A 26,701-nucleotide genomic window follows, 5' to 3' on the forward strand; every position below is an offset into this window, starting at 1 on the left:
CTCCAACTCCAACTACGTCTCTCATTCCTGCTGCTGCTAATAAAGGCGACAGGTGATTAGATAACAAGCCCCACCTGGGCCATCTACGCACTTGTCGCTGTCTTCGAGGCCGGTCCTGGCACACCTCGTTCCACGGCAGGCCCGCAGGCCACGCCCCCCTCCACAAGCTCTAAATCACAAGTGTCTCAAAGGGCTCGGCTCAGATCCCACATCAGGGCAAGAAAAAAACTCAACCCAATGGGATACAATGAGAAACTTAGGAGGGGACCGCAGATGTGGGGACCCCCCTCCCTGGGCGACCGGTGCAATGGACGTTGAGGGGATTTAGTTAATAGCGTGAGAGTCCATTCCATAGTGGGACCAGCAGGGAATCATCTTGAGTGGAGACAAGTAAGCAGCGCAGAGACGTCCCCAACTGTTGCACAGATGAGTGGTCCACCCCGAGTCCTGACATTGAACAGCCAGCGCGTCATCTGTGGTCACCTAATAACCTCTCCACGCAGGAGAGGGGGGCAGAGCAGAAAAGTGACGGCAGATCAACTGGTCTAAAAGAGGGGTCTATTTAAAGGCTAGTGTGTACAAACTAGTTTTAAGATGGGACTTAAATGCTTCTACTGGGGTAGCATCTCTTGCTGTTACCGAAAAAGGGTAGTTGAAGAATACTGTCCACAGTGATTATCTTTTTTTCAAATCAAGACTCAAGCCAGCATGTTCAGTGCTCTACACTGAGTGACATTCTCCTTTAAGTTTTTTCCTCGTTTGTTTTCGGGTTGGGGAGGTGGGGAGGATGACACCCCTGTTATGTGAGCACACTTTGTCTCTTGGCCGGTGCTTTTGTCAGCAAGACTCCCGAGATGATTAGCTGATCAATGAATGGCATCTTGCTGGGGAGAAAAAGTCTTCTTTTGGCAGCCCATTTTGGTCATTTACCACTGACTGTGGTGCCTTCGGAACGTCTTGACATTTGATATAAATCTTTTTGGAAAAGGTTTCAATCAGTGTATCCAGGATGCTTGGAAGGCTCCCTCCTCCCCTTGACATTGACAAACGCCTAAAGAGTGATAAGACGCAGTTGGAAACAGGATTTCTTTTTTTTCTTTCTTTTTTTAAGTAACACAAATCCGCTTCTTATACTGCATACCCTGCTCAGGGTGGAAGGCAACCGACATCCTGAACAAACTGACAGCTGCGTTAGAACCACTACATTAACAATATTTTTTTTTTTTCACGTTCCTGTCTGCTTTGTTTCATGCTAAAACTACAAATTAGGTCGCTCGTCGGGAAGAAATTTGAGGGCAATTACTGCAACATAACTTGAAGCTATTAAACTCTTCACAGGTTAATTCTCCCAAAAGCTCTCATGTACCCTGAGCAAAGAGGCTAAATGAAACCTCTCGCATTGAGATAGTCGGGTTGTTAATCTGCAAAAGGAAGCCTTATTGATTTGTATCTATGAAGGTAGTGCAGATCTTAACCGTGACCATATATGACCTCTACGTTGCATTGTGACTCAGTTTTAAAATTGGTGCTTTCATTACGTGCTCTTTACACAATTAAGTAACACTGACCTTGGACTACGTTGAATATTTTCTTTTTATTATTATTCAGCTACTTGACAGCGTTGTTTCTAACATGTTTTGCATACACTTGAAAGGATTCAGGCTTTTCACATCAATACAACGCTGCCTTTGGCAACTTTTATCTTCCTAGTATGAATTCATCAAAACAGGTTAGGGGTCAACAAGAGGCCAAAACATCCTTTTTTTAAATAGTGATAGACATGCCCTTACCCTTTTCTAATAGAAAAACAAGATGTACTGTAAAGTCACTCCACACTGCAAAAATGTACCCAAGAAACTACGGCAAGTAATTGTTAAACAGCAACAAGAAAACACAGTAGAATCCAAAATAGTTAATCACAGTAGTAAATGCAGTGGATTCCTGCAGACCTATAAATATATAACCTCAATGACTATGCTTATAATACGTAGAAAACACATGACTTTACTGTGAAATATTACAAAACCACACAATGCATTTGCAAATACTGTAATGTCACAAGCATGTGTTGTATATATGATGGTCGTGTGATGGGTGATGAGCCAAGGAGACGCCAAGAGGAATCGTCGAACAAAAAGGTTCATTTTGTTTCAGCGAGCCTCGGACTAGAGTTGCAACTCTAGGAGAAGAAGTGCCAGATCTATTAATTCTGCTGTCTTGTCGGAACATTGTGTTTAAGCACCATTTCTTATAGACCCCCTCAAATCTTGATGCCGATCAGTCTGGCCAACACACCAGTTTATTTACTTGAGAGTCAACCTGTGATGATTTGGGTCCGGTGACCTCCGAGCCCTATCCTCTGTCCCTTTGTGTGGAACTTAAACCAGATGTTGCTAAGGTCTTTAATCTTCTTTTCTAAACCCGACACCTACACTACCGTTCAAAAGTTTGGGGTCACCCAAACAATTTTGTGGAATAGCCTTCATTTCTAAAAATAAGAATAGACTGTCGAGTTTCAGATGAAAGTTCTCTTTTTCTGGCCATTTTGAGCGTTTAATTGACCCCACAAATGTGATGCTCCAGAAACTCAATCTGCTCAAAGGAAGGTCAGTTTTGTAACTTCTGTAACGAGCTAAACTGTTTTCAGATGTGTGAACATGATTGCACAAGGGTTTTCTAATCATCAATTAGCCTTCTGAGCCAATGAGCAAACACATTGTACCATTAGAACACTGGAGTGATAGTTACTGGAAATGGGCCTCTATACACCTATATAAATATTGCACCAAAAACCAGACATTTGCAGCTAGAATAGTCATTTACCACATTAGCAATGTATAGAGTGTATGTCTTTAAAGTTAAGACTAGTTTAAAGTTATCTTCATTGAAAAGTACAGTGCTTTTCCTTCAAAAATAAGGACATTTCAATGTGACCCAAAACTTTTGAACAGTAGTGTACATTCTTGTGATTCCCTCTTCCTTGGGAATTCTCCGAAGGTCAGGGATGGACATGTGCACTTTGACCTTAGAAGAAAACTCTTTTTAACGGATTATGTGACCAACTGCAAACACAAGCTACTTCCAATCCTATCAGAAAATTACACCTGATAAAATTAACCCCACATGCAAATACTCTAAGATTTATTATATTATTATTATGTCTAAATTAAAGATTTAGCGCTTTGTACATTTACATTTACAGCATACCATAATTGTTTTTGGGGTTTGTGTTAAAGCATTAGCCTAGTTAACTTTTGGCTAACAACATGATTTCTTGTATTTTGTGGCGAGTCTTTTCAGACATTGAGAGGTTATGTCGATGTGCTTCATTGTAAACCGCATGGAAATGAACCATGCTGTGTTTTTAAGTGTGTAGGAACTGGTTGCAAGTAGCTATTTAACAGTTACGGAGCATTTCAAGGTTTATTTTTATCAGCTCGCTAAATTGCGGAATTAAGGCCATGTTGTGAGTTGTCCAGTGAAAGGTTGTACAAATACTTTTAAGTTAAAATCCCCATGTGCCGCTCACATGTCTCGGAAACACAAGCATTTTGCAGATACTAGTAGTGGTGTCAGGGCAGCACAGTGACGCAGTAGTTAACGCTCCTCATGCCCTCACACTGAGGAGGTCCTGGGAACGATTCCTGGGTTTGGGGTCGTTCTGTGTTCCCTCCAAGTATTTCGGCTTCCTCTCACTGTCTAAAGATATGCACCCGGGGATAGGCTGGTTGACAACATTAAAATTGGCCCTAATTTGTTTTACTGTGAAATCCTGGCACCCACAGCTGCCATTATTCTACTGTAAATGTTATAGTTTTTTAGGTTAACAAATGATCCGTTTTTTTCATAATAATTTACCCTAAGCAAAAACAGCTAACTGTAAAATTATTGAATTCTACATCAACATACTGTAATGTCTGGAACATTGTGACTGTATTTTTTACGGTGAATTCCTGGCAACCACAGCTGCCGGTATTTTGCCGTAAATTGTGCATTTTTTTTTTTTTTACAGTGCAGATTTTTTGCATGCGCTTTAAATTGATGATTATGTTAAAAAAAAAAGTTAAAGTACCAATGATTGTCACACACACTAGGTGTGGCGAAATTATTCTCTGCATTTGACCCATCACCCTTGATTACCCCCTGGGAGGTGAGGGGAGCAGTGAGCAGCAGTGGTGGCCGCGCCCGGGAATCATTTTTGGTGATTTAACCCCCCAATTCCAACCCTTGATCCTAAAATGGTTGTGCTTCCCAGCCATTGGCAGTTGCGTCATTCGGTTTTCAAGGGGACTTATGATGATTGTAATCTACATGTGAAACACTTCCTTTTGGTCTAGATCAGGGGCTCTTAGTCTTTTTGACCTTGGGGCCAAACTTTTCCTCGATAGAGGGGCCTGAGACCCACTAAAATATTAACACTGAGTTAGTAATCTTACTCTTAATTTGTATCACATTCAGGGCTTATATCTAAACTACTTACAAGTTTACAGGTTAATCACATAGATTATTAAGGTTTAGGTCAGGTTTATTATAAAAGTAAATACTAATCAAATATACTGGAATAGATAAGATTCATAAAAACTGATGAAAAATAAATATACATACAATTTACGCAGTGCTAAAGTAAATACATTGTAATTTTTAATTATATAAAAAAAACTATATATACGTTTCTTAGATAAAGTGCCATTAAAATTGAAGTGCAAATGAAAATACAGCTTCACCCCGTTAGTCATATTTTTTGTGCTTAAGAAACTTCTCTATGACTTTGGTTCCAGACTTCTTCTATTTGTTTGAGATTATCATTACTGCCACAGGTGGTGGGAAAATGTATTACAACTGAGTTCCCATATGGACCACGCCTGAGAAACAGATATTTTTTGGCAGTCCTCTCGGTGGTGCATGCTGTCCAGCAATGGGCCCAGGCCCGATGGTTAAACACTGGTCTGGATAATATGTCTTGGATATGCTTTGGTGTAAATTTTGCATAAATCGTGCTCCACGGTCACTTTTATAACACGTTTTTGGAATCTGCCTGCAAGATGTTCGATTCTGGAGGCGTTCCCAGGTTGCAAATGAAACCACGTCCCATGCTCTCCAAAAGTATCAACATTTGTCTGTGGAAAATGTACAATTTAAATATATATCTTGAAGTTTGTCACTGCTATATTTTTCTAGACACAGTCAAAAATAAACTTCATAAACTTTATGAAGATTCAGTAAAGATTCATAGGTCACCAAATTAGGTACACCGATTCAGACTCTGCATAAAAAAACTGCTTTTAGCAGCTTTTATGTCACTGCATGTCGCATTATTATTATGCGCAAGATTTGGTGAAAATTACACTTTATCCTACATTTTTTTCTGTTTCCTCATAGCCTCTGGCTGAGAGCTTGTTTCATGTCGAAATACAGTCGTGGTCAAAAGTTTACATATACTTGTGAAGGACATAATGTATACTTTTGACCCAGCAGATTTGGTCACATTTTCAGTAGACCCATAATAAATTCATAAAAGAGCCAAACTTCATGTATGTTTTTTGTGACCAACAACTATGTGCTCCAATCACTCTATCACAAAAAAATAAGAGTTGTAGAAATTATAGGAACCTCCAGACAACCATGACATTATGTTCTTTACAAGTATATGTAAACTTTTGACCACGACTGTAAGTATGTCCATCTCGCTGTGACAACACGACTCATCCTGATGAGGCATTTAAAACTGCAACCAAGCTCAGGCCCAGATGCATGAACCTCATGATTTGACAGGTTAGCATCGTTTAACTCAAATATCCAACATTATAACAACATCTATAAGACATAAAAAAACAAAAAAATTATCTTAGCCCCTACCCCTCCCCGCCCTTCCCCGTTAAGCTAATAAAAGTCATACTTTGTACTTCATTACTGTGCTCATTAGAAATAGTTGGTAAAATGTAAATTTTACTCTATTCAAACACAGTGTTACTGTTCAAACCGTGTGTAATGTTACAGTGGGCAAAATATTAAATAATATTGTTAAATAAAGTTAAAGTACCACTGATAGTCACACACACACACTGGGTGTGGTGAAATTAACCTCTGCATTTGACCCATACCCTGGGAGGTGAGGGGAGCAGTGAGCAGCAGCGATGGCCACGCTCAGGAATAATTTTAGTAATTTAAACCCCATTTCCAACCCTAAATGCTGAGTGCCAAGCAGGGAGGTAATAAGTCCCATTTGTATAGTCTTTGGTATGACTCGGCCGGGGTTTGAACTCACGACCTACCGATCTCAGGGCAGACACTCTAACCACAAGGCCACTGAGCAGGTTTAATAATACCTCTGCCCTGTTTTTAATGCATACTAAGTTCTACTACGGTACTGTATTTTAATGTTGGTCATTATGGTGGTACTTAGAGAGCCACTTGGCGAAAAAAGTTTGAAAACCGCTGACCTAGAGTGACAGTGGTGATGGCCAATCACATGTTGGCATAAAACTGCATATCCAAGCAATGAAAAAAGGAAACAACTTGACTTGTCTCCTGTCATTGTAGCATATTTTGGACAGTATAGGGTGCAGTCGTCCAAAACCGCCTTTTGGCAAAAGTTCAGAGGACATGTCTCCCTTTTCAACCCCCCAGATGACCTTCTTGCTCGTTTCTTCTGTAATTGTCCACTTTGTGTGTTTCAAATGATCACTCATGCAGGCACAATACAAGCTGGGTTGCAACTTGCAAGGGAAAACATGGCCTGGGTTTTCAGTGATGTTGGCGTTCTCGACATGAACAAGTGGAACGGATTTATAATGACGACCTCTCCACCGTTCCACTGTGGTTATATTTAAGTAAAGAATGTCCATTTTTTTAGGATAAGACTGGATAGATTTGTATTTATTCAACAATGGAGAAAAGTTGTGGTTGCAATGCAGGATTTACATGCAAAAGTAAAATGTAATAACAAACTAAAAATGTGTAATAACTAATACATACTGTGCATTAAAAATGTGCACTATGTAGAGATAAATAATAAAAGAAAAGTCTTAACACCCATATTGCACAATTAGCTTAAGTTTTTTCACAATAACAAAAAAGTAGTTTACAGTTATCACATAAGTATTGTAAAATCTCATAGCTGTAGGTAGGGAAGACCTGTGGTAGCGCTTCTCCCTGCACTGTGGATCTAACAGTCGGTTGCTGAAGGAGCTACTCAGGGCCTCTACGGAGTCGTGCATGGGGTGAGAGGGGTTGGATGTCAAGTTCCACAACATCCAACTGTATTGACAGTTTAGTTAAGAAACATATTCATTATTAATTTAGTTAATTTATTTTAGTTTAACATATTTTTTATACCATATTTTACGGACCATAGATTGCACTGCTGTATAGGCCGCACCCACAAAATGTAACAAAAAAAAAACATGTATTTCCATATATAGGCCGCATCGGACTACAAGTGGCAGATGTATATTAATGAGTTAGTTACGCAGAAATATTTTGTAAATATTTCTCTATATACTTTAATTATTTCCAAACGGCAGTAAAACGGCTGATCAAACAAAACAGAAGTCATCGTCACGGACCCACGAGCTGCAAAAGCTAGCTTTCTAATCAGCTAAACAGACTTAATAACTCCACGATGACGTTTTGGTGAATTTACAGAGGAATTTGTGAAACTGAAACAATTTAAAAAAAATACAATTGTAATTGAATAGACACTCACAAACGTGTTAGCATAATAGGTAAAGCTAGCAACGCTATATTCATTACATTAAGATGGCACATACAGGTCAACTCATGGGACGATTTAGAAAGTAAGAATTGTCTTAGTTGTTTTGTGAAACTTACAAAAGATGCTTGACGGGATGAATGAAGAATCCATATGAGTAGAAACGCTATGGACGGCTAGAAGATGAAACAGCACTTTTACTTCCGGTGAAAGGACACTGCAGCAACTGCAGTGAGCAAACTCATCCGAAAGATGGCGCCGTAGCACAAACAATAACGCACCTTTTCAGTGTGTGTGCTTGGTTTTTTGGAAAGCTATTTGCATGTTCTCCCCATGACTGCGTGGGTCCCCTCTGGGTACTCTGGCTTCCTCCCACCTCCAAAGACATGCACCGGGGGATAGGTTGATTGGCAACACTAAATTGGCCCTAGTGTGTGAATGTGAGTGTGAATGTTGTCTGTCTATCTGTGTTGGCCCTGTGATGAGGTGGCGACTTGTCCGGGGTGTGCCCCGCCTTCCGCCCCAATGCAGCTGAGATAGGCTCCAGCACCCCCCGTGACCCCGAAAGGGATAAGCGGTAGAAAATGGATGGATGGATATTTGCATTATGGCCGTAAGCGAAGAAAAATCCATCAATCAACCACACTGTTTTATAAGCCGCAGGGTTCAAAGTGTAGGAAACAAAAGTAGCAGCTTATAGTCCGAAATGTACGGTGCATTTTATTTTTAATCAGTTATTCATGAGTCGCTTCTTATGCCGTGTATTTGGTTCGACCTCATTTTTCTAGTCAGCCTGACCAATTCAGTATTAATATTTGAGTGGGCCCGGGTTTTTGACTGATTGAGAAGTTTATTGACATCTTAAAGAATTGAATCCATGTATTGCTTTAAAAAGGCAAATGGATGGCACAAAAAGCCAAAAGGCTTGTTTCCATTGTGGTCCATTAAATGTTCATCATATTTGGAGTGGAACAGTTGGGCCCCGAGGTCAAAAAAGGTCAAGAAGCCCTGGTCTCGTGGGCACTCGAGTGTGTTACAGTATGCTATTAACTCATCAGTAATATTCTTTTTTAATTGAATCATTATAAAATGACTGGTCTTGACACCTCCACCTTCTAATGTCTGAGCATGATGCAGAACACTTAGAGCAGTGTTTTTCAACCTTTTTTGAGCCGAGGCACATTTTTTTCATTAGAAAAATACGGAGGCACACCACCAGCAGAAAAGGTTAAACAATGAAATTCCACCAGGTTGTCATGCCTTATTTTGAGTCTGTTGTTGTTTCCTGTGTGTTGTGCTTTAGTTCCTGTCTTGCGCTGTTATTTTGGTGACCCTTCCTGTTTTGTTGGTGTTCTCCTGTAGCAGCTTCATGCCTTCTTTTGAGTGCTATTGCCCGCACCTGCTTTGTTTTCGCAATCAAGACTATTTCAGTTGTGCGTACGCTGTCCTTCTTTGTGGGGACATTGTTGATTGTCATGTCATGTACGGGATGTGCTTTGTGGACGTCGTCTTTGCTCCACACTCTTCAAGTTTTTGCTGTCGTCCAGCATTCTGTGTTTGTTGACTTTGTAGCCAGTTCAGTTTTACTTTTGTTTTACATAGCCATTCCTATGCTTCAGTGCCTTTTCCTAGCGGGACTTGCCTTGTTATTTTTTGGTTTAAGCGTCACATACCTTTTTACCTGCATGCTGTCTCCCGCTGTGCTCTGCATATTGGGATCACGACAAACCATCCTCGACGAGTTCCAACTTCTACAAAGCAATTAACTACCTGCTGCCACCTACTGGTATGGAGTAATTACAAGATTACCCTGCCAAGCTCTACACAGCACAGGCACTAGACAACGGCACATTATTATGATTATTGATTTGCAAAAAATATTGTTTGGACCAATTAGGTGAAGTTGCATAATTTCCCACGGCACACCAGACAATATCTCACGGCACACTAGTGTGCCGCGGCACAGTGGTTGAAAATCACTGACTTAGAGCAATACGTCCCTCTGCAAGATTATATCTGTAAATGCAGACTTTTTGACACAGCTGTTGGATTTTCTAGACTTTGCCGCAGTTGGAGTCAGTGTGCAAAAAACCTACCCTGAGTCTTTCATTTGTGCTTCAGGGGTGACGTTTTTTTTGTGTGTGTGCAGCTTGAGTGTGTGTGTGTGAGCACTGAGCAGATAAGATAGTAGCTGTGGAGAAGGTGGGCGTGCAGGAGGGGTGGCTTTGAGCCCTCTCTCCCTGTGTGTGTGTGTGTGTGTGTGTGTGTGTGTGTGTGTGTGTGTGTGTGTGTGTGTGTGTGTGTGTGTGTGTGTGTGTGTGTGTGTGTGTGTGTGTGTGTGTGTGTGTGTGTGTGTGTGTGTGTGTGTGTGTTGGCGTGTGAAAAAGCGAGAACAAGAACAAGCGATAGCTAAGGTTTAAGCGAGGCACGGACGCCAGGGGAATTGTTTTGTTACTGTGGGAGTTTTCCACGGGATGTCGAGCGGCCGGGTGATCTGTGAAGTGCACTCCAGCAGGTCGACAGCTGGGAAGGTGTGATGTTGGAGCGTCGACGTAGGATGCGCGCGAGGCCCGCGTGGGCGGACATTGGGCGGTTCTGCTATTTCGGGATCGCTGTTCCAGTGCCTGACAGCGACCACAGCAGTGGTGCTGCATGCTCGAATAAACCCTTCCCCGCATGGAGCACTAATAACGCGGGACATGGTGCATATATTACAAGTCACGGGGATCCAGTTTAACTGCTAATACATTCAAATAAGCACTCTCGTCTGTATTGCATAATTGAATGTGCAACATCAAATTTTGATGTTGAGTGATAGGCAGCAGAACTGGACAAAAGGGGACTTTAAATATCTCATGAAAAAAACTAATACGTCTGCCTTCTTTTCTTCCTTCTCCTTCATTTCCTGTTTCCAACATGACTTCTATCCTCCCGTCATTCAACTCTCCTTTGGTCTTAATCCTCCCCCCCTAAATGTTCCACGCCGGCATCTTCATCTCCCTTCTTATCTCCCCCCCCCCCCCTGCCCTGCTGCCACTTCCTCCTCTCCAAATCTGTCGCCGTCCTTCTCTTTTATTTTTTCTGTCTGTCTCTCGCAGGCACGACCAGTCGACGCTGCTCTTTGGATCACCGCGGTATGGCCTTCTGGGAGCCGCCGAGCTATGCCAGATGCATAACAAATGAATTCAGATACTTGCAGCAATCAGTAAGTGCAAAGTCAGCTCCCTCCCACAGCCTTTATTCCCAACGCATTAAAATCCACCCCACGCCCAAAGCATCCGTTCTTGTTGCAGCGTGACCAAACATAGAGGAAAACTGTACCTTTAAGTAATACATTGTTATCACTTTACCGTTTGTTTTGTTGCCATATTGGACACGTTCAGTCCTCCAAAGATGCTGCACTTTTTCTTTACCGAATTTTCCAGATCATAGGGCGCGCCTGATTATAAGGCGCACTGCCGATGAGCATGTCTAGTCAGGTCTATTTTCATATACAAGGTGCACCGCATTATAGGGTGCATTAAAGGGGTCTTTTTTTTTTTTTTCTAAATTGAAAACACTTCCTTGTGGTCTATATAACATGTATTGGTGGTTCTTTGGTCAAAATATTGCATAGATTATGTTTTACAGATCATTTTCAAGCCGCTTTCTGACAGTCGCTTCCGGATGCGCCGTTTTGTGGGCGGTCTTATTTACAAGGCTCACCTTCGGCAGCGTCTTCTCCCTGTCATCTTTGTTGTAGCGGTATAGCGTGCAAGGACGGGAGTGGAAGAAGTGTCAAAAGATGGAGCTAACTGTTTCAATGACATTCAGTCTTTATTTAAATCAATAACAGAGAAGCATCTTCTCATCCGTGGCTCACTAGTGCAATAACAACACCGGCAATATGTCCCGTGACAAACCGTCCGACCGGAACTTTCTAATAACTAGAGTTCCTTGGGTGAATAATATAAACTCACTACACCAGTATGTTTTAGCGCTTTCATACTGACAGATATAAGTAAGAACTTAACACTACTTTATATTACAAATGACAACAGTGGAGGATGAATGTCCCATAAGAAGAAAATAGAAAAAAAGAAGAAGCTTATCGACTAGAAAGGCGGACATGCAAATGTTCAGGATTTATGCAGATCCCAAATACAGTTCAGCAGGTACCAGAAGGTAAGAAAAGTTGGTTTTGCATAATATTGCGAAACAAAACGGCAGATAATATGTCTTACCTTATAAACACGCCATAATAATACTCGTATGTTGAAGCACAGTACAATCCTTCAAGGGGTGCGGCTTCATAGCTTGCCAAAGTTGTACTAAAACATTTTGATAGATTTTTGAGCGCTATGTGTAATTTTCTATATTTTCAAAGGCACAAATACAATTTTGGTGTTGTTTACTTGAGTCATATTGCAGTCTACACGTATCTCTTATGTGTGACTGCCATCATATTGCAGTCTACACGTATCTCTTATGTGTGACTGCCATCTACTGGTCACACTTATCATTTCGGCATGTACCAAATAAAATAGCTTCGAGGTCGGTAAGCACAACTAAAATTATTCCGTACATTAGGCGCACCTTTTTTTTACTTTTATCGATAGAAAATACAGCGTTTACAGTAATCCAGAAGTATGTATGTAAAATACAGTGCATTATTTTTTCCTGTAATTTACTAGGGCAAACACGAGCAGACTCGAGTGTGTTACATTCTCATATGCAGAACACAATTACACACAAATCAAGCGAGTAACTTTTTATCCGTGAATGGAGACCATTTTTCCTGTTAAGGGGATCTAAGAAGATTTCCATCTACTGTACATTTAAAACATGTTCTTGTAGTCTCGATCAGTGGTTCTCAAGTATTTTTTCCGACCAAGTACCGCCTAAGGCAGGGGTGGGCAATTCATTTTTACCGGGGGCCGCATGAGCAACCCGAGCACTGCTGGAGGGCCACACCGACAATATTTCAATTAAATTTTGCTTAAATTATTTTTGATATACCGTAAGATAAATAATAATAATAATAATATTTTCATTTAACCTAACTTATCTTTATACAAAAGCAGATGGCTTTTGATGGTTTTATTTTTAACACTTTCTTACACAACACTTCCTGATGTATAATACAATGCAAAAATTTCAAATTCTGTCACTTTATCTTGCATCCTCTTTGTTGTGAACGTAGCACGCCTGTAAGATGATTGGCGAAGAAGGAGGAAACGTTGCTGTAGAAATGAGGAGTGAGGATAGATGTGCGTGTGGAAAGAACGAGATAAGTTGAGCTGTGTTAGTATAGGTTGCTCAATAAAAGTTTAAAAAGAGCGTCAGACTTGGTGTGCACGTCTTCTGGACGCTACAATTGATGTCAGAAGTGGGAGAAATGCCTCCCAGTTCGCCTTGCCATCAAACCTGGGAGTCTTCATTGAGGGCGGAATTCCCCCATGGCAAGCAGCGTGCGCTGCACCTGTAGACACTGCCTCTCTCCTTCCTCCCTCTCTCTCTCTCTCTCTCTCTCTCTCTCTCTCTCTCTCTCTCTTTGCGGTGAGCTCCTCACGTGGCACGTACCTCCCGATGATGTTGCAGGCTGAGCACACAAACAGCGTAGTATGCGCAAAGTTTTACTTCTGCCACCAATTGTAGTGTCCAGAAGAAGTGCACACCAAGTCTGACGCTCTTTTTAAACTTTTATTGAGCAAACACAGCTCAACTTATCTCGTTCCTTTCACACGCACGTCTATCCTCACTCCTCATTTACGCAACTCAAGAAGACAACATCAACTTCGGCAGGTCGTTACACTATATTCTTTCAACACAGCAACATGTGTACCACAAATTAAGCACACGGCTTTACCTTTACTTGGCAGTCCATGTCTTGTTGAAAACACGCCATTTGTCATCAACTTTTCTTTTTTTAGCGTCTCGGGGATAACCGGGCATCACTTGTCGCCGTGCGCCTTCACTCACAGGACATACGCCCATAAATAACACTTTTCAAAATAAAAGCAGCACAGTTGTATTGCACGCACGACATATAAGTTTTTTTTAATTTATTTTGTAATTTGTGATTGCGCTGCGCGCACGAGCATACGTCCACACGAAAGTAATACAAATAACGCTTTTCAAAACAAAAGCAGCACCGTTGTATTGCACACTCGAAATAGATACTTTTTAAAATGTATTTTGTAATTTATGATTGGCCTCATGCGGGCCGGACAGGGACGTACAAAGGGCAGGATGCGGCCCGCAGGCCGCAGAATGCCCAGGTCTGGCCTAAGGAAAAACATGGTTTTCTAAATGACACTATAATGACCGATTATAGAATACAGTAGCATAGTAGGTGTAAGTATTCATTAAAAACAAGGCAGAGGTTTTATTTACCAAGTGCATTTAAGAAATGTGGCCCCAGTAACATTACACATAGTTTGAACAGTAACACCGTGTTTGAATATAAAACACTGTACTTTAATCAAGTGGTTGTTTTGCATACCACTAGATGGAGCCCGTGTACCACTAGGGGTACATGTACCACAGTTCGAGAATCCCTGGTGTAGAAAATATGTATTGGCTATGCCATACTTGCCAACCCTCCTGAATTTTCCGGAAGACTCCCGAATTTCAGTGCCTCTCCCGTATTTCTCCCCCTCTGGTCGATAGCTCTACTTAATGACCAAATAAGTATGTCCACCTCGCTGTGAAATCACGTCGCCAAGGCCTCCAAAACTATGTTTAATCTCACGCCAAACACAAATATCCAACACTGCATTATTTATAACTTAGTGTGAAAGACTAAATGCATCATAGGTACCCTTTTAAAAAGGTTGAGCGCTGGAAAAAGAGCAATTTAAGGGAGCTAAGACGTATAGCTCTCCTTGTGAATGTACTGTACATTTATGCACGCAGACCTTGTGCATTGATGGGAAATGCCATTTTAGTTCTGCCTAACCGTGTCTTCTGCTCCAGTTATCTTCTTTCATTCACATCGGCTCATTTCGAGACATCCGCAAGAGCCAACACAATTGAGTCTGACGCGGATATTCGCCGCCACTCCTTTGGGAGCATAGGCCTCATTTCTCATTTCATACACCTCATTTCCTTCCTGTGTGAACGCCGATGGGGTGTCTGTCAAATGTTGCGAAGGACGCCGATGCCCCAAGTTTTGTCCTCTCCTGTTTTTGGAGGTTCAGGGGCACCTTGCGAAAGGTCAGAGGATGCTGGCGGGAGACGGCATGTCCCAGGTCACCAAAAACCTACTGGACCTCACCCAGAGGAAGAACTTCTATGCCGGTGACCTGTTGTCTTCTGTGGAGATCCTTCGCAACGTGACTGAAACCTTCAAACGGGCCAGCTATGAGCCGTCTTCAGATGATGTGCAGGTAAATTGGAAAACCACGAGCACTGTTTCACTTGTTACGAGGGTTGTACGGTATACCGGTATTAGTATAGTACTGCGATACTTATGAATCATATTCGGTACTATACCGCGTCTAAAAAGTACCGGTCCCCCACCCCCCCCGTCGTCGTCACGTTGTGTCATTGCTGGTTTACGAGCAGAGGAGCATGTTCGGCAGCGCACAATCACCGAGTACTTACAAGCAGACACAGTGTGTAGACAGAAAAGAGAGAACGGACGCATTTTGGCTTAAAAACTAAAGATAAAGGTGAAGTTATAACACTGAAATGCCCTCAGGAAGAGATGCTTTAAGACATGGCTAGCTAGCTAGCGGCTAAATTCCATCTGCAGTCTGCAGTGTTTTAGCTACTTCTAAATCACTAATCTTCGCCTCCATGGCGACAAATAAAGTAAGATTCTTACAAGTATCATCCCTGCAGGACGAGGAATAGCTAAACATGCTTCACTACACACCGTAGCTCACCCGCATCAAAATATAAACAAACGCCATTGGTGGATCCACACCTAGCCTCCACTGTAATGATACCAAGTACAGGAGCGTATCTAGTCGATACTACTATGATTACATCGATATTTTTTAGCATCACAAAATGTGTTTTCTTAAAATTTATTTATGTTCATCAACTCAGGAAATATGTGCCTGGACACATGAGGACTTTGAATATGACCAATGTATGATCCTGTAACGACCTTGTATCGGATTGATACCTAAATTTGTGGCATCATCCAAAACTAATGAAAAGCATCCAGACAACAGAAAAATAAGTGATTATTACATTTTAACAGAAGTGTAGACAGAACATGTTAAAAGAGAAAGTAAGCAGATATTAACAGTAAATGAACAAGTAGAGTAATAATTCATTTTCTACCACTTGTCCCTTATAATAATAGAATGATAAATGACACAATATGTTACTGCATATGTCAGCAGCTAAATTAGGAGCCTTTGTTTGCTTAATTACTACTAAAAGACAAGTTGTCTTGTATCTTTACTATTTTATTTAAGGACAAACTTGCAATAAGAAACATATGTGTAATGTACCGTAAGATTTTTTGTTAAAATAAAGCCAATAATGCAATTTTTTGTGGTCACCTTTGCTTAGAAAAGTATCAAAGTACCGAAAAGTATCAAAATACATTTTGGTACCGGTACCAGTACCAAAATATTGGTATCGGGACAACACTACTTGTTACAGAAAGGTACTTGGCTTAGGTACAGTATGGACAGTACCGTGCGAGGGTTTCTCAACTGGTCTCAGCCTGCTACCCACATTTCCCCACGGTCATTAAATCGTGACCCCCTTTTAGTGAAGTCAAACCACGTCATGATTTTTAATAGCCTCTGTCAGCATTTCAAACATAAACACCCAAGATCACACGTGGAAATTGCATTTCAGAGCACATTATTAAGTAATGGGAGCGTGCAAAAATGAGAAACATTTCAATCACTGTATACCTGTGCATTGATTACAGTATTTAGGAAGATGGCTATTGAAATATGTTTTTCTAAATAAATAAACAAGTCACACATTGGTTACATATTAAAGGGAAACTGCACTTTTTTGGGAATTTTGCCTATCATTCACAATCATTATGAAAGACATGATGACAGATGGATTTTTTTTAAATGCCTTCTAAATATTAATTAAACGTAAATAAGAGTCTGTTTACAGCAGAGCCAAAGGGAGCTCCAATATTCCGGACAGAAAATCTGATAAATAACCATTCAAAAAGCGCCAACAAAACCCCATTTACATTTCGTGACTTGAATATTAACCAAGTATTAGCGATATTGTTATTATAAGCGCCAACGCAAACAAACAATGTATAGGGGCGACGTGATCACTTCCATGCGTCCCTATGTTTACATCATTGAGTGGTCTGCTGTTTCCTTGCTTCCTTGCTCCCTGTAAGTTTTTTGGAGATCATAAATTGTACATCTCACCTGAAAAGTAGATGGCTGAGAATATAATCCGGCAAGTTGGGACCCTTTGACAGTCATGTAGGATCTGGAACTGCCGAGAACGGCGCGAAAAGTTCACAATGAGCTGAACTGAATGAACGATTCCAAAAAATGTTTTCCAAAAAAGTGCAATTCCCCTTTAAATACAGTGTTTTAATGCAATTAAACCCCCCCTTGGGTCCCGTTGGACCATTTAATGTGTTATTTTAGCACTGCTATTACTAGCATTTAGAACTCCACTTGATATTAAGTGTTAATGAAAACTGCACTTTTTGGAATTTTGCCCATCAGCCACAATCCCTATGTGAGGCAAGAATATCTTTCCCTTTTTTCTACGTTTTAAATAGTGAAAAACTGCCAGCACAGGGCGGCGACCACTGCAAGTTATAGGGATTCACCTACTCCATCTAAAAATCCCTCCAAAAAACATTTAAAAACTTCCAATAATATGTACACATACACACTGTAAGCATGTATGTAATGTAATGTAGTACCAGAGACATTCACGATAACATGTAATAATTACAGTATTTTAATAATTTTTTGTAGAATTACCGGAACTTATTTCCTGGGCGCATTGATTTCATAGCGCACAGAGCAACGAATGCTACTTCTGTCAACCACAACAACAACAACAACAACAGCACAATGTGTGTGTTCTATGTTTTCTACCACTCGTCATAGCAGACACATGATCCAGCTATAGTGAAACCTGTGTAAAGTTATCAGCAATAGTTTGAAAAGGAGCACAACAAAACATTCAGTTAAAATGTCAGGTCTGGAGGGACTGTTGTATCTTTCAGCACCAGACTTGTGCGCCCCGTTTAGATGAAGAATTCACAATTGTTTGAGGATGAAACATGTCATTGGGTCTAAATTCAGAACCAGTATGCATCAGTGGGTTTAGATATTTAGCTAGTAGGCCGGCTTATTGCCACAACTTTCTACTATTGATGCGAGAGGCATGGTTTATAACCTAGAACTAACTTTTCTAAAATTCAAAGCTGATTCAACAGCAGCAGCTCCAGGAGCTAGCTTACCTTATCTTGCTATAGTAGCCTGAGTCACTTTGAGCAAGGTGCAGTGCCAGAAAAGTAGTTCCCCTCTGTTAACTCCTACAGCAAAAATGTCGTTATAGCTTAATTAATATGCAGGTCACAGTACATAAATTGAGCTTTGTTGGCAATATATTTGTGTTCTTTTAAAGGCTTTATAGGTGAAATAGGCAAAATCCCCATTACCCGAATTGTTAGCCGCCTTGTGCGAACCTTTTTTTTACTATTTAGAAGGCAGAGTAAAGGAAAATACATCAATGTTCTTGATTGTTTTCCCTTTAACAAAAGTAAAGAAACATTTGTGGAACATGGTATTTGTGCTTATTTGTCTATCCGTTAGTCGGTTAGCCGACTACTTCCTAATTCATGAGGGGCGAAGAACAGTTGGTTGGTGCCATGAGGATTCTGGGAGTGGATATTTACATTGATGCCTTCGTGACTTCAACGTTTATCCAGAGCCTCATCAAAATTTCATGGATTCATCCAAGGCCAAAGCACCACCTTAGGGATGAGCGTTTGACTACATTTCCTTGATCGAGCATCGGAATGATTAACTATCACTTAATCATTTCATATGCTTTAAACCAGGGGTGTCAAACGTACGTAAACAGGTTTTATCCGGCCCACGGGATGAGTTTGCTAAGTATAAATATGAGCCGGAATTTTTGAATGAAAGAAACTGCTGTTCTAAATGTGTCCACTAGATGTTGCAATAGCAATTATTTGTATCTTTGTAGATGATGCTACATATGTAAAAAAATAAATAAACCACATGATGTTAGTACATCAGTTGAGGAAAATGAGCAAACTACATAATAACATCCTGTAATTTGATTTTGATACTAGTTTTTTTATCTTGATATATTGAAAATTAACACCAATGAGTTGACTGGTGAACATTGTCACATAATTTCTTTATAAAGTATAAATAACGACAAATAAAGCTAGAATACTATTAACTGCAACATGTAAGTGTAAAAAAAACCCAACAACAACATTATGATTTGTACATTTTTAGAATGTGCTTCTTCTATTCCTAAACAGAGAACAAATCTGAATTTCTCTTTATTTTTAAGTTATTGTGCCGTGATTTTACCAGTCCGGCTCACTTGGGAGTAGTAGTAAACATTTCCATGTGCTGAACACCTGTTTTAATGCCAGTGTTCCAGGTCTTGAGTTCTTCATGGAGGTGTAGCTAAGTTTCCCATAGCTGTGGCCATTTTTCTTTAACTGCCCGAATGCAGCTGAGATAGGCTCCAGCACTCCCCGTGACTCCAAAAGGGATAAGGGGTAGAAAATGGATGGATGGATGGATGGTTCAAAATTAGAGATGTCCGATAACATCGGTCTGCCGATATTATCGGCCGTTACATGCTTTAAAATGTAATATCGGAAAATATCGGTATCGTTTTTTTATTATCGGTATCGTTTTATTTATTTGTTTTTTTGTTTTTTTTATTAAATCAACATAAAAAACACAAGATACACTTACAATTACTACACCAAGCCAAAAAACCTCCCTCCCCCATGTACACTCATTCACACAAAAGGGTTGTTTCTTTCTGTTATTGGTTCCTACATTATATATCAAAATTTATATTCATAAATTATACTTTTTTTTTTTCCTCTATGCTTTTTTTAACCTGTAAAGCACTTTGGTTCAATTTAAAAGTTGTTTAAAACGTGCTATATAAATAAAGTTGACTTGAATATAGATCAATACAGTCTGCAAGGGATACAGTCCGTAAGCACACATGATTATGCGTGCTGCTGGTCCACTAATAGTACTAACCTTTAACAGTTAATTTTACTCATTTTCATTAATTACTAGTTTCTATGTAGCTGTTTTTATATTGTTTTACTTTCTTTTTTATTCAAGAAAATCTTATTTTATTTTATTAATTTTTTAAAAAGGACCTTATCTTCACCATACCTGGTTGTCCAAATTAGGCATAATAATGTGTTAATTCCACGACTGTATATATCGGTATCGGTTAATATCGGTATCGGTAATTAAGAGTTGGACAATATCGGAATATCGGATATCGGCAAAAACCCATTATCTGAAAATGAATCAACAGTGCCTCTACTGGCCAAGTAGTGTACCTCTAATAATCCATCAATAATCAATTCACATTCATCTAGACTTCTTAAAAATGTAGTCATGCAGACGTCATCCGTCCTACTGTGTACTGTTTTACTATTTACAAAGACTGTCAGTATAACAAAGCCAGTGGGGGCATAAGACTTTTGCACATCACTGCATGCCGTACAAAAAAATAGATCATGATCTTTCCTCACCAACACGGTCACATCTTAGAGAAACGTCTGAGGCAGCGTGATGGCTGACAAACAAGCCCTTGGCTCTATTGTATTAAGAAGTCTCCTCCACATCCTAAGCCGTTTCATCTCATCATGTTGGACTTGACTGCAGTCCTGATCCTCTTTATGTCAATGATGGAGATTATAGCTAAAGCCCCACCTCCATCTTCAATAAGATAATTTATGTCCTCAGAGCCGTGTCACTTTCAAAGGCACCCTTGTTGGGCCTCGGGATCTCTGCTCACTTTTCTGTGATTTACTCAGTCTGTCCGAGCATCCTGTTTGCTGGAACACAAACTAACTGGGCAGCAATCTTTTGACTTTGATTTTTGATCATATTCTTGGCAGCAACAACACAGGGACAATCTAATATTACATAATACCAGAACTGCTTTCAAAAGATAATACTGTAATGCTTTGTTTTGTTTGTGACTTTTTTTCCTACGGGTTTGCTCTTGGGATCTTGCTAAAATGTTAACCCACATTTTAGGTGGACCTCTCAGTATTGTGATGCATTTAAATTAAAACCATAAAAATATGACACATGCTCAATAATAAGTATCTGACAATGTCAATAAAGTATTAGCTAAGGCAAAAGTTTAAAGAGCTCAGCGCAATAATTCAATCAATCAAAGTTTATTTATATAGCCCTGTGGAAGTCACTTCCTCGCAGTCCCACTGTCAGACACGGCACAGGAGTCCAGCGCGCAGGTTTAACAAGATTTGTAATGTTCATATGTTTTTCAACAAAGTTTTCTCCAGACTTTTAAGTCTCACCAATCCTCCTCCTTCTCTGCTCCCGGCCGCCTACTGTTAAAGACAACAGATGATTAGATTAACACGTACCACCTGTGCAATCTAATCATCTGCCAGCTGTGTCTCACCGTCAGCACATGCCACGCCTCCGTCTGATGGTGCTCTGTTTTCAGCACCATGGACAGAGGCGATGACCTTTGCTCTTGCAAGCGCGCTGATCACACTCGCTCTCCACAAGCACTAAATCACAAGTGTCTCAAAGGGCTCCAAAAGCCACTACGACTCGGCTCAGATACCACATCAGGCCGAGAAAAAACTCAACCCAATGGGATTACAATGAGAAACCTTGGAGGGGAGCGCAGATGTGCAATGGACGTCGAGTGGATCTAGTTAATAGTGTGAGAGTCCAGTCCATAGTGGGGCCAGCAGGGGATCATCTTGAGTGGAGACAGTCAGCTGCGCAGAGACATCCCCAACTGATGCTCAGATGAGTGGTCCACCCCGAGTCCCGACTTTGAACAGCTAGCGCTCATCTGTGGTCACCTAATAACCTCTTCACGCAGGAGAGAGGGGCAGAGCAGAAAAGAGACAGCAGATCAACTGGTCTAAAAGGGGGGTCTTTTTAAAGGCTAGCATATACAAAAGAGTTTTAAGATGGGATTTACAAACGTTTGTAAATGCTTCTACATCTACTAATTGGGGAATAGGTTCTCTCACCCTTTGAAAAGTAAATCTAATGAGTTTAATTTTAGGATAGGAGAAGCCTTTTTTGGCTTTTTTTGAAAATTGCTACTCCTATTTAATTAAAATCCATTGGCAACAGCTGCACTAGATGCACAGGTGTTCCCTGTGAGATCTACATCTCATCATCAAGTCAATATTTTACCGCACAGGGGTCAAAATCAAGGCCTGAGGGCCAGATTAGGCCCACCACGTCATTTTGTGTGGCCCGCCATGTCATTATTATACTGGTTTACGAAAGGCTGGAAATAATACATTTAATTAATTTTGACAGAAAAATTGTACGGCATGCAAATGCATATGTTCTACACTTTAATACTATCTGACCACGTCACAAAATATTCCCAGCATTTATTGTTAGGTTTTGAAAAATCAATACTAAAATATCTGCTTGTCACCTCGGCTTACGATTTCAGAGCAAGTTATCCATCAATCAAATGTATTATAATAATCATGATAAGTTGCCTATGCAAATTGTTTAATGGGGCTATTACTGTATTTTTTCGGACTATTAAGCCGCAATGGTATATAAGACTGAACGCACTAAATTTTTGAAGAAAAAAAGATATTTTCAGCCATTAGCAGCACTGGACTCTAAGCCACAGATATATTTACATAGAAATATTTTGTCAATATGTATTTACATACTTCCAAACAGTGCCTGTAACACAGCAGTAAAATGGCTGATCAAAGAAAACAGAAAAGTCATTGATATCTTTATAATAATGAATAACGTTTTCTCAGTTTTTAATAATAACAATAATAATAATATATTTTATTTGTATTGCACTTCACATTCGTCGAGAGCACCCTCGCTCCCCTTGCACCTCAGGGTTAAGTCGGCATGACGCATGCAGTCACGTCCTTCCCAATGCCCAATGCACCATCACAAATGTCAGGAAAGTCGGAGCATGTGGAAGGAAGTTATGACCGTTATCATATTCCACCCCAAAGGGGGCTATTTTGTTGCCGATATCAACGTGTAGTCGTGCTCAGACCCCAACCGAAAAGCTTTACATCAGTATAGAAAGAGATCTGATCATCTTGAGTGCAGTAATGAGAGTTTGATGGTTGATGGCGAGGAGCAGTTTTTGCCACGAGGCTCCGCCCACTGCGGATGGATACGAATAAGTAGTGACCAATTAAGTTGTCATTGCATTTGTACCAATTCTTATCAAGATCTGAATTTGTGGAGCCGAGTTATAAATGTCGAAAGTTTTTGTGACGAACCATCAGTTTAAAGTTTGCCGCCATGCCACGCTCACATTCTATAGCGTAGGCGAAATTCCTTCGCAATCTATCATCGTAGTGCATGGGTGTCAAACTCATTTTCATTGAGGGCCACATCGCAGTAATGGCTGCTTTCAGAAGGCCGATTTTTTTTTAATTAATTTACATTATGCATGCGGGTAGTAACCTGTGATTAATCATGATTAATCGAAATGCATATGCATTTGATTATTAGATTTTTGTTTATGCATAACTTGCTTTAAAATCATAAACAAAGGTGATTTTTATTGATATTCTGAATGTTGCTGGGTCGGGTTTAGTTTTGGAATTGAAATTGCATTGTTATGGTATTGTTGTGTATTGTTTTGTTGGATTGATTAAAAAAATTAAAAATTAAAAAAATAAACAAAGGTGACAAGCAGATATTTAACTATTTGTTTTTATCTCACAAAAATAGTTTTGCAATACACTATATAATAATGTAATTGGCATGATCAGATAATAACGTTTAAAACAGGGGTGTCAAACTCATTTTAGATCGGGGGCCACATGGAGAAGAATCTACTTCCAAGTGGGCCAGATTGGTAAAATCACGGCACAATAATTTAAAAATAAAGACAACTTCAGATTGTTTTCTTTGTTTAAAAATAGAACAAGCACATTCTGAAATTGTAGAAATCATAATGTTGTTGTTTTGTTTTTTTACAATTACCTGTTGTGGTTAATAGTATACATATTTTATTTTTGTCGTTATTTATATTTTCTGAATACATTATGTGATAATGTTCATTAGTCAACTCACTGGTGTTCATTTTCAATCTATCAAGATAAAAAAATTATATAAAAATCAAATTACAGTATGTTATTTGGGATAATTTTCCTCGACTAACATCAAGTGGTTTATTTTGTACATATGTAGCATCATCTACAAAGATACAAATAATTGCTATTGCGACATCCAGTGGACACATTTAGAACAGCTGTTTCTTTCATTAAAAAATTTCAGGTACATTTTCATACTTAGCAAACTCAACCCGCGGGCCGGATAAAACCTGTTCGCGGGCCTGATCCGGCCCTCGGGCCGTATGTTTGACACCACTGGTTTAAAATATGCATTTTTTTTCTGTCAAAATTTAAACAAAAAATGCGTTTGGTAAAAAATTTTTAATAATAATAAATAAAGTATTTTTTGAAATCTATTTTTCCCAGGCTTTCGCGGGTTACATAGAATGATGTGGCGGGTCAGAACTGGCCCCTGGGCCTTGAGTTTGACACCTGTGGTGTAGTGTCTGTCATTTTAACCGCAACTCATTTGGTCAAAGTCCCTAGGAGGAGTTCGTTAAAGCACGACCCCTGTTTTACTGCCTTAAAATGGGCGACGGAAACTAAAACGGCCAACTTCCTGTTTGTTTTAAAATATGGGTTCTTGAGACTTACGTGCGTCCTGTCATGATAAACGTCTTTAGCTATTTTTGTGACGATACATGAATCTGGTGGTAGGGGCTATTTTATTTTTCAAATTTTCAAGGGGGCGCTCGGGGAGAGCATTGTGTCCACGGTTATTACCAGAGCTCTTTGGGGGAGGGGTGCAGGGCTGACAGCAGAGATAGGCCTCGGCCGCCCACCCTTGATGTGTCTCTGCACTAATGCAGTGTTAAAGTGGGCACATTACCACCAGAGGGAGCATAAGCATTCAAGTAGAAAACAAGATAGCCTGTGTCAAGAGATGGACGGAGAGAGAGAAAGAGAGAGAGAGCGAGAGAGACTCCCTCAGGCACACTGTGGACCAGACCAAATAACAAGACTAAGGATCAGACCCAGGTCCTATTACGACTGCAGGCGTACACCCTAAGCATCCCCGACTCTCTCCCCGCTGAACAAGGAAATGCTCACAGCTGCTCAAACATTCCCTTTCATCGTTTTTTTTTTTTTTTTTTCTGGTTGCAACTTGTGCTTTTTTCCTCCAGCGCTCCATGTTTGCTACAAGCTGCAGGGCTGCGTTCAAGGAGACTCTGTGTACGTCTTTCCCCCACGCCATCGCACGCACTTGTGACCCTGTTCTTGTAGTGCTGCACTGAAAAAAGGCCTTTTATGACTAGGATGAGAGAGAGAGACAATGCTTGCGTGTGGGTGCGTATCTCATGTTTGCCATCATTATCTCCACAGAATTTCTTTCAAATCATCAGCAATCTCCTGGAGGAGGAAAACAAGGAGAAATGGAAGGATGCACAGAAGGTAGGCATGTTGCAGTGAATAATTCAGCCCTGCATGAGTGTTTAGGCACTAAACGCGACTCATCCGTAGACTTAAATAAAAGTCGGCCTCTCACGCTGAGATGATGCTCCGCTTCACATGGGGTCATTTAGCAGGTGTCCTCTGGCATGCACGTGGCCGCATTTTTGAAGGTGACTCCCGCAGATGGCCACTTGGTGGCAGCAGCACAGCCACCACGGAGGCCTGCCCCGGCCCATAAAAAAAAAGCACCGCAGGGCCCTTCCATTCGGCACATTGTTCGGCACAGCAGATACAAATCATGGCAATTAGTGTGATTAGACCATTACTTAAGTTGAATTTTATAGCACTCTTCAACCTTTAAATGTTTCATTGATCATGGTGCTGCAGCAGCTGAAAGTCTATGCTCTTTTTTTCCCCCCCACACACGTGTGTCTCTCTATGGCGAGCCGAAGGAAGAGGCCAAAAGCCTATTATTGTTATTACAGGATGCATATTTAGGAGCTGCAGCACTGCAGCGATATGCCGCGGGTCGAAACACAACACTCTCTCAACACTGTTTATCCTTGAATAGTCGCTCCCGGCTACGTCTTCTGTTGTGCACACGCCAGCGCTTTGAGAGATGGCGTCTTCGCAACTTGTGCCTGCACTCCCCTACCCCCCCGACCTGAAAACACACAAAATCCTAGACAAAAGATCCATCTGTGATGGCTGATGCAACTGTTGGATCTACCTGAATGAAAATTAAAATAACTGAGTACACTGATCACAGGGTAACACTTTAGTATGGGGAACATATTCTAGGTAACAAAGACTTAATTTAGAGTTATTAAGACACCAGGGGAACATATAAGGGTTAGAGTTAGGGTTAGGGTTAGGGTTACTAATAAGCAATAATTCTGAGGTTATTCAGGGAAGACTATTAGTTAATGGCTTACTGCTTGTATAATAAGGCCATGCAGAATAAGGCATTAATAAGTACTTAATAATGACTAATTAAGAGCCAATATGTTACTAATTTGCATGTTAATAAGCAACTAATTAATGGTGAATATGTTCCTCATACTAAAGTGTTACTGATCCCAGTTGTATTTATTCACAGTGGTTTGACAGGGCCCGTAATTTGCTTGTGTCTCTTTGAGGAACCAAACGGGAGCATACTGTGTCAATGAAAGTAGGAGAAAGACAACGGCTGGACTTCACAGCTATATTAGTGCCTCGTGTTGCATTCATGAGCGCACGCCAGCCCTCCGTCCGCGCAGCACCCACGCGCTGTGCGTCGA

At 40.5% G+C, this 26,701-nt stretch overlaps 1 protein-coding gene across 10 annotated transcripts in view; it reads left to right on the forward strand.

Annotated features, from left to right (window-relative positions):
• Positions 1-26,701, forward strand: part of adgrb3 (adhesion G protein-coupled receptor B3) — a 332,693-nt gene that overhangs the window by 182,255 nt on the left and 123,737 nt on the right. For 7 of the 10 annotated variants that reach the window (XM_062058299.1, XM_062058303.1, XM_062058301.1 and 4 more), the window contains 3 exons: positions 10,810-10,916; positions 14,884-15,081; positions 25,353-25,421. In XM_062058299.1, the coding sequence (XP_061914283.1) occupies positions 10,810-10,916; positions 14,884-15,081; positions 25,353-25,421 (374 nt within the window). The remainder of the gene's footprint in view (positions 1-10,809; positions 10,917-14,883; positions 15,082-25,352; positions 25,422-26,701) is intronic. The other 3 variants (XM_062058302.1, XM_062058298.1, XM_062058300.1) reach the window with 2 other exon arrangements.

The sequence above is a fragment of the Entelurus aequoreus genome, linkage group LG09 (genome assembly GCF_033978785.1).
Source record: "Entelurus aequoreus isolate RoL-2023_Sb linkage group LG09, RoL_Eaeq_v1.1, whole genome shotgun sequence".
NCBI classification, from domain to species: domain Eukaryota; kingdom Metazoa; phylum Chordata; class Actinopteri; order Syngnathiformes; family Syngnathidae; genus Entelurus; species Entelurus aequoreus.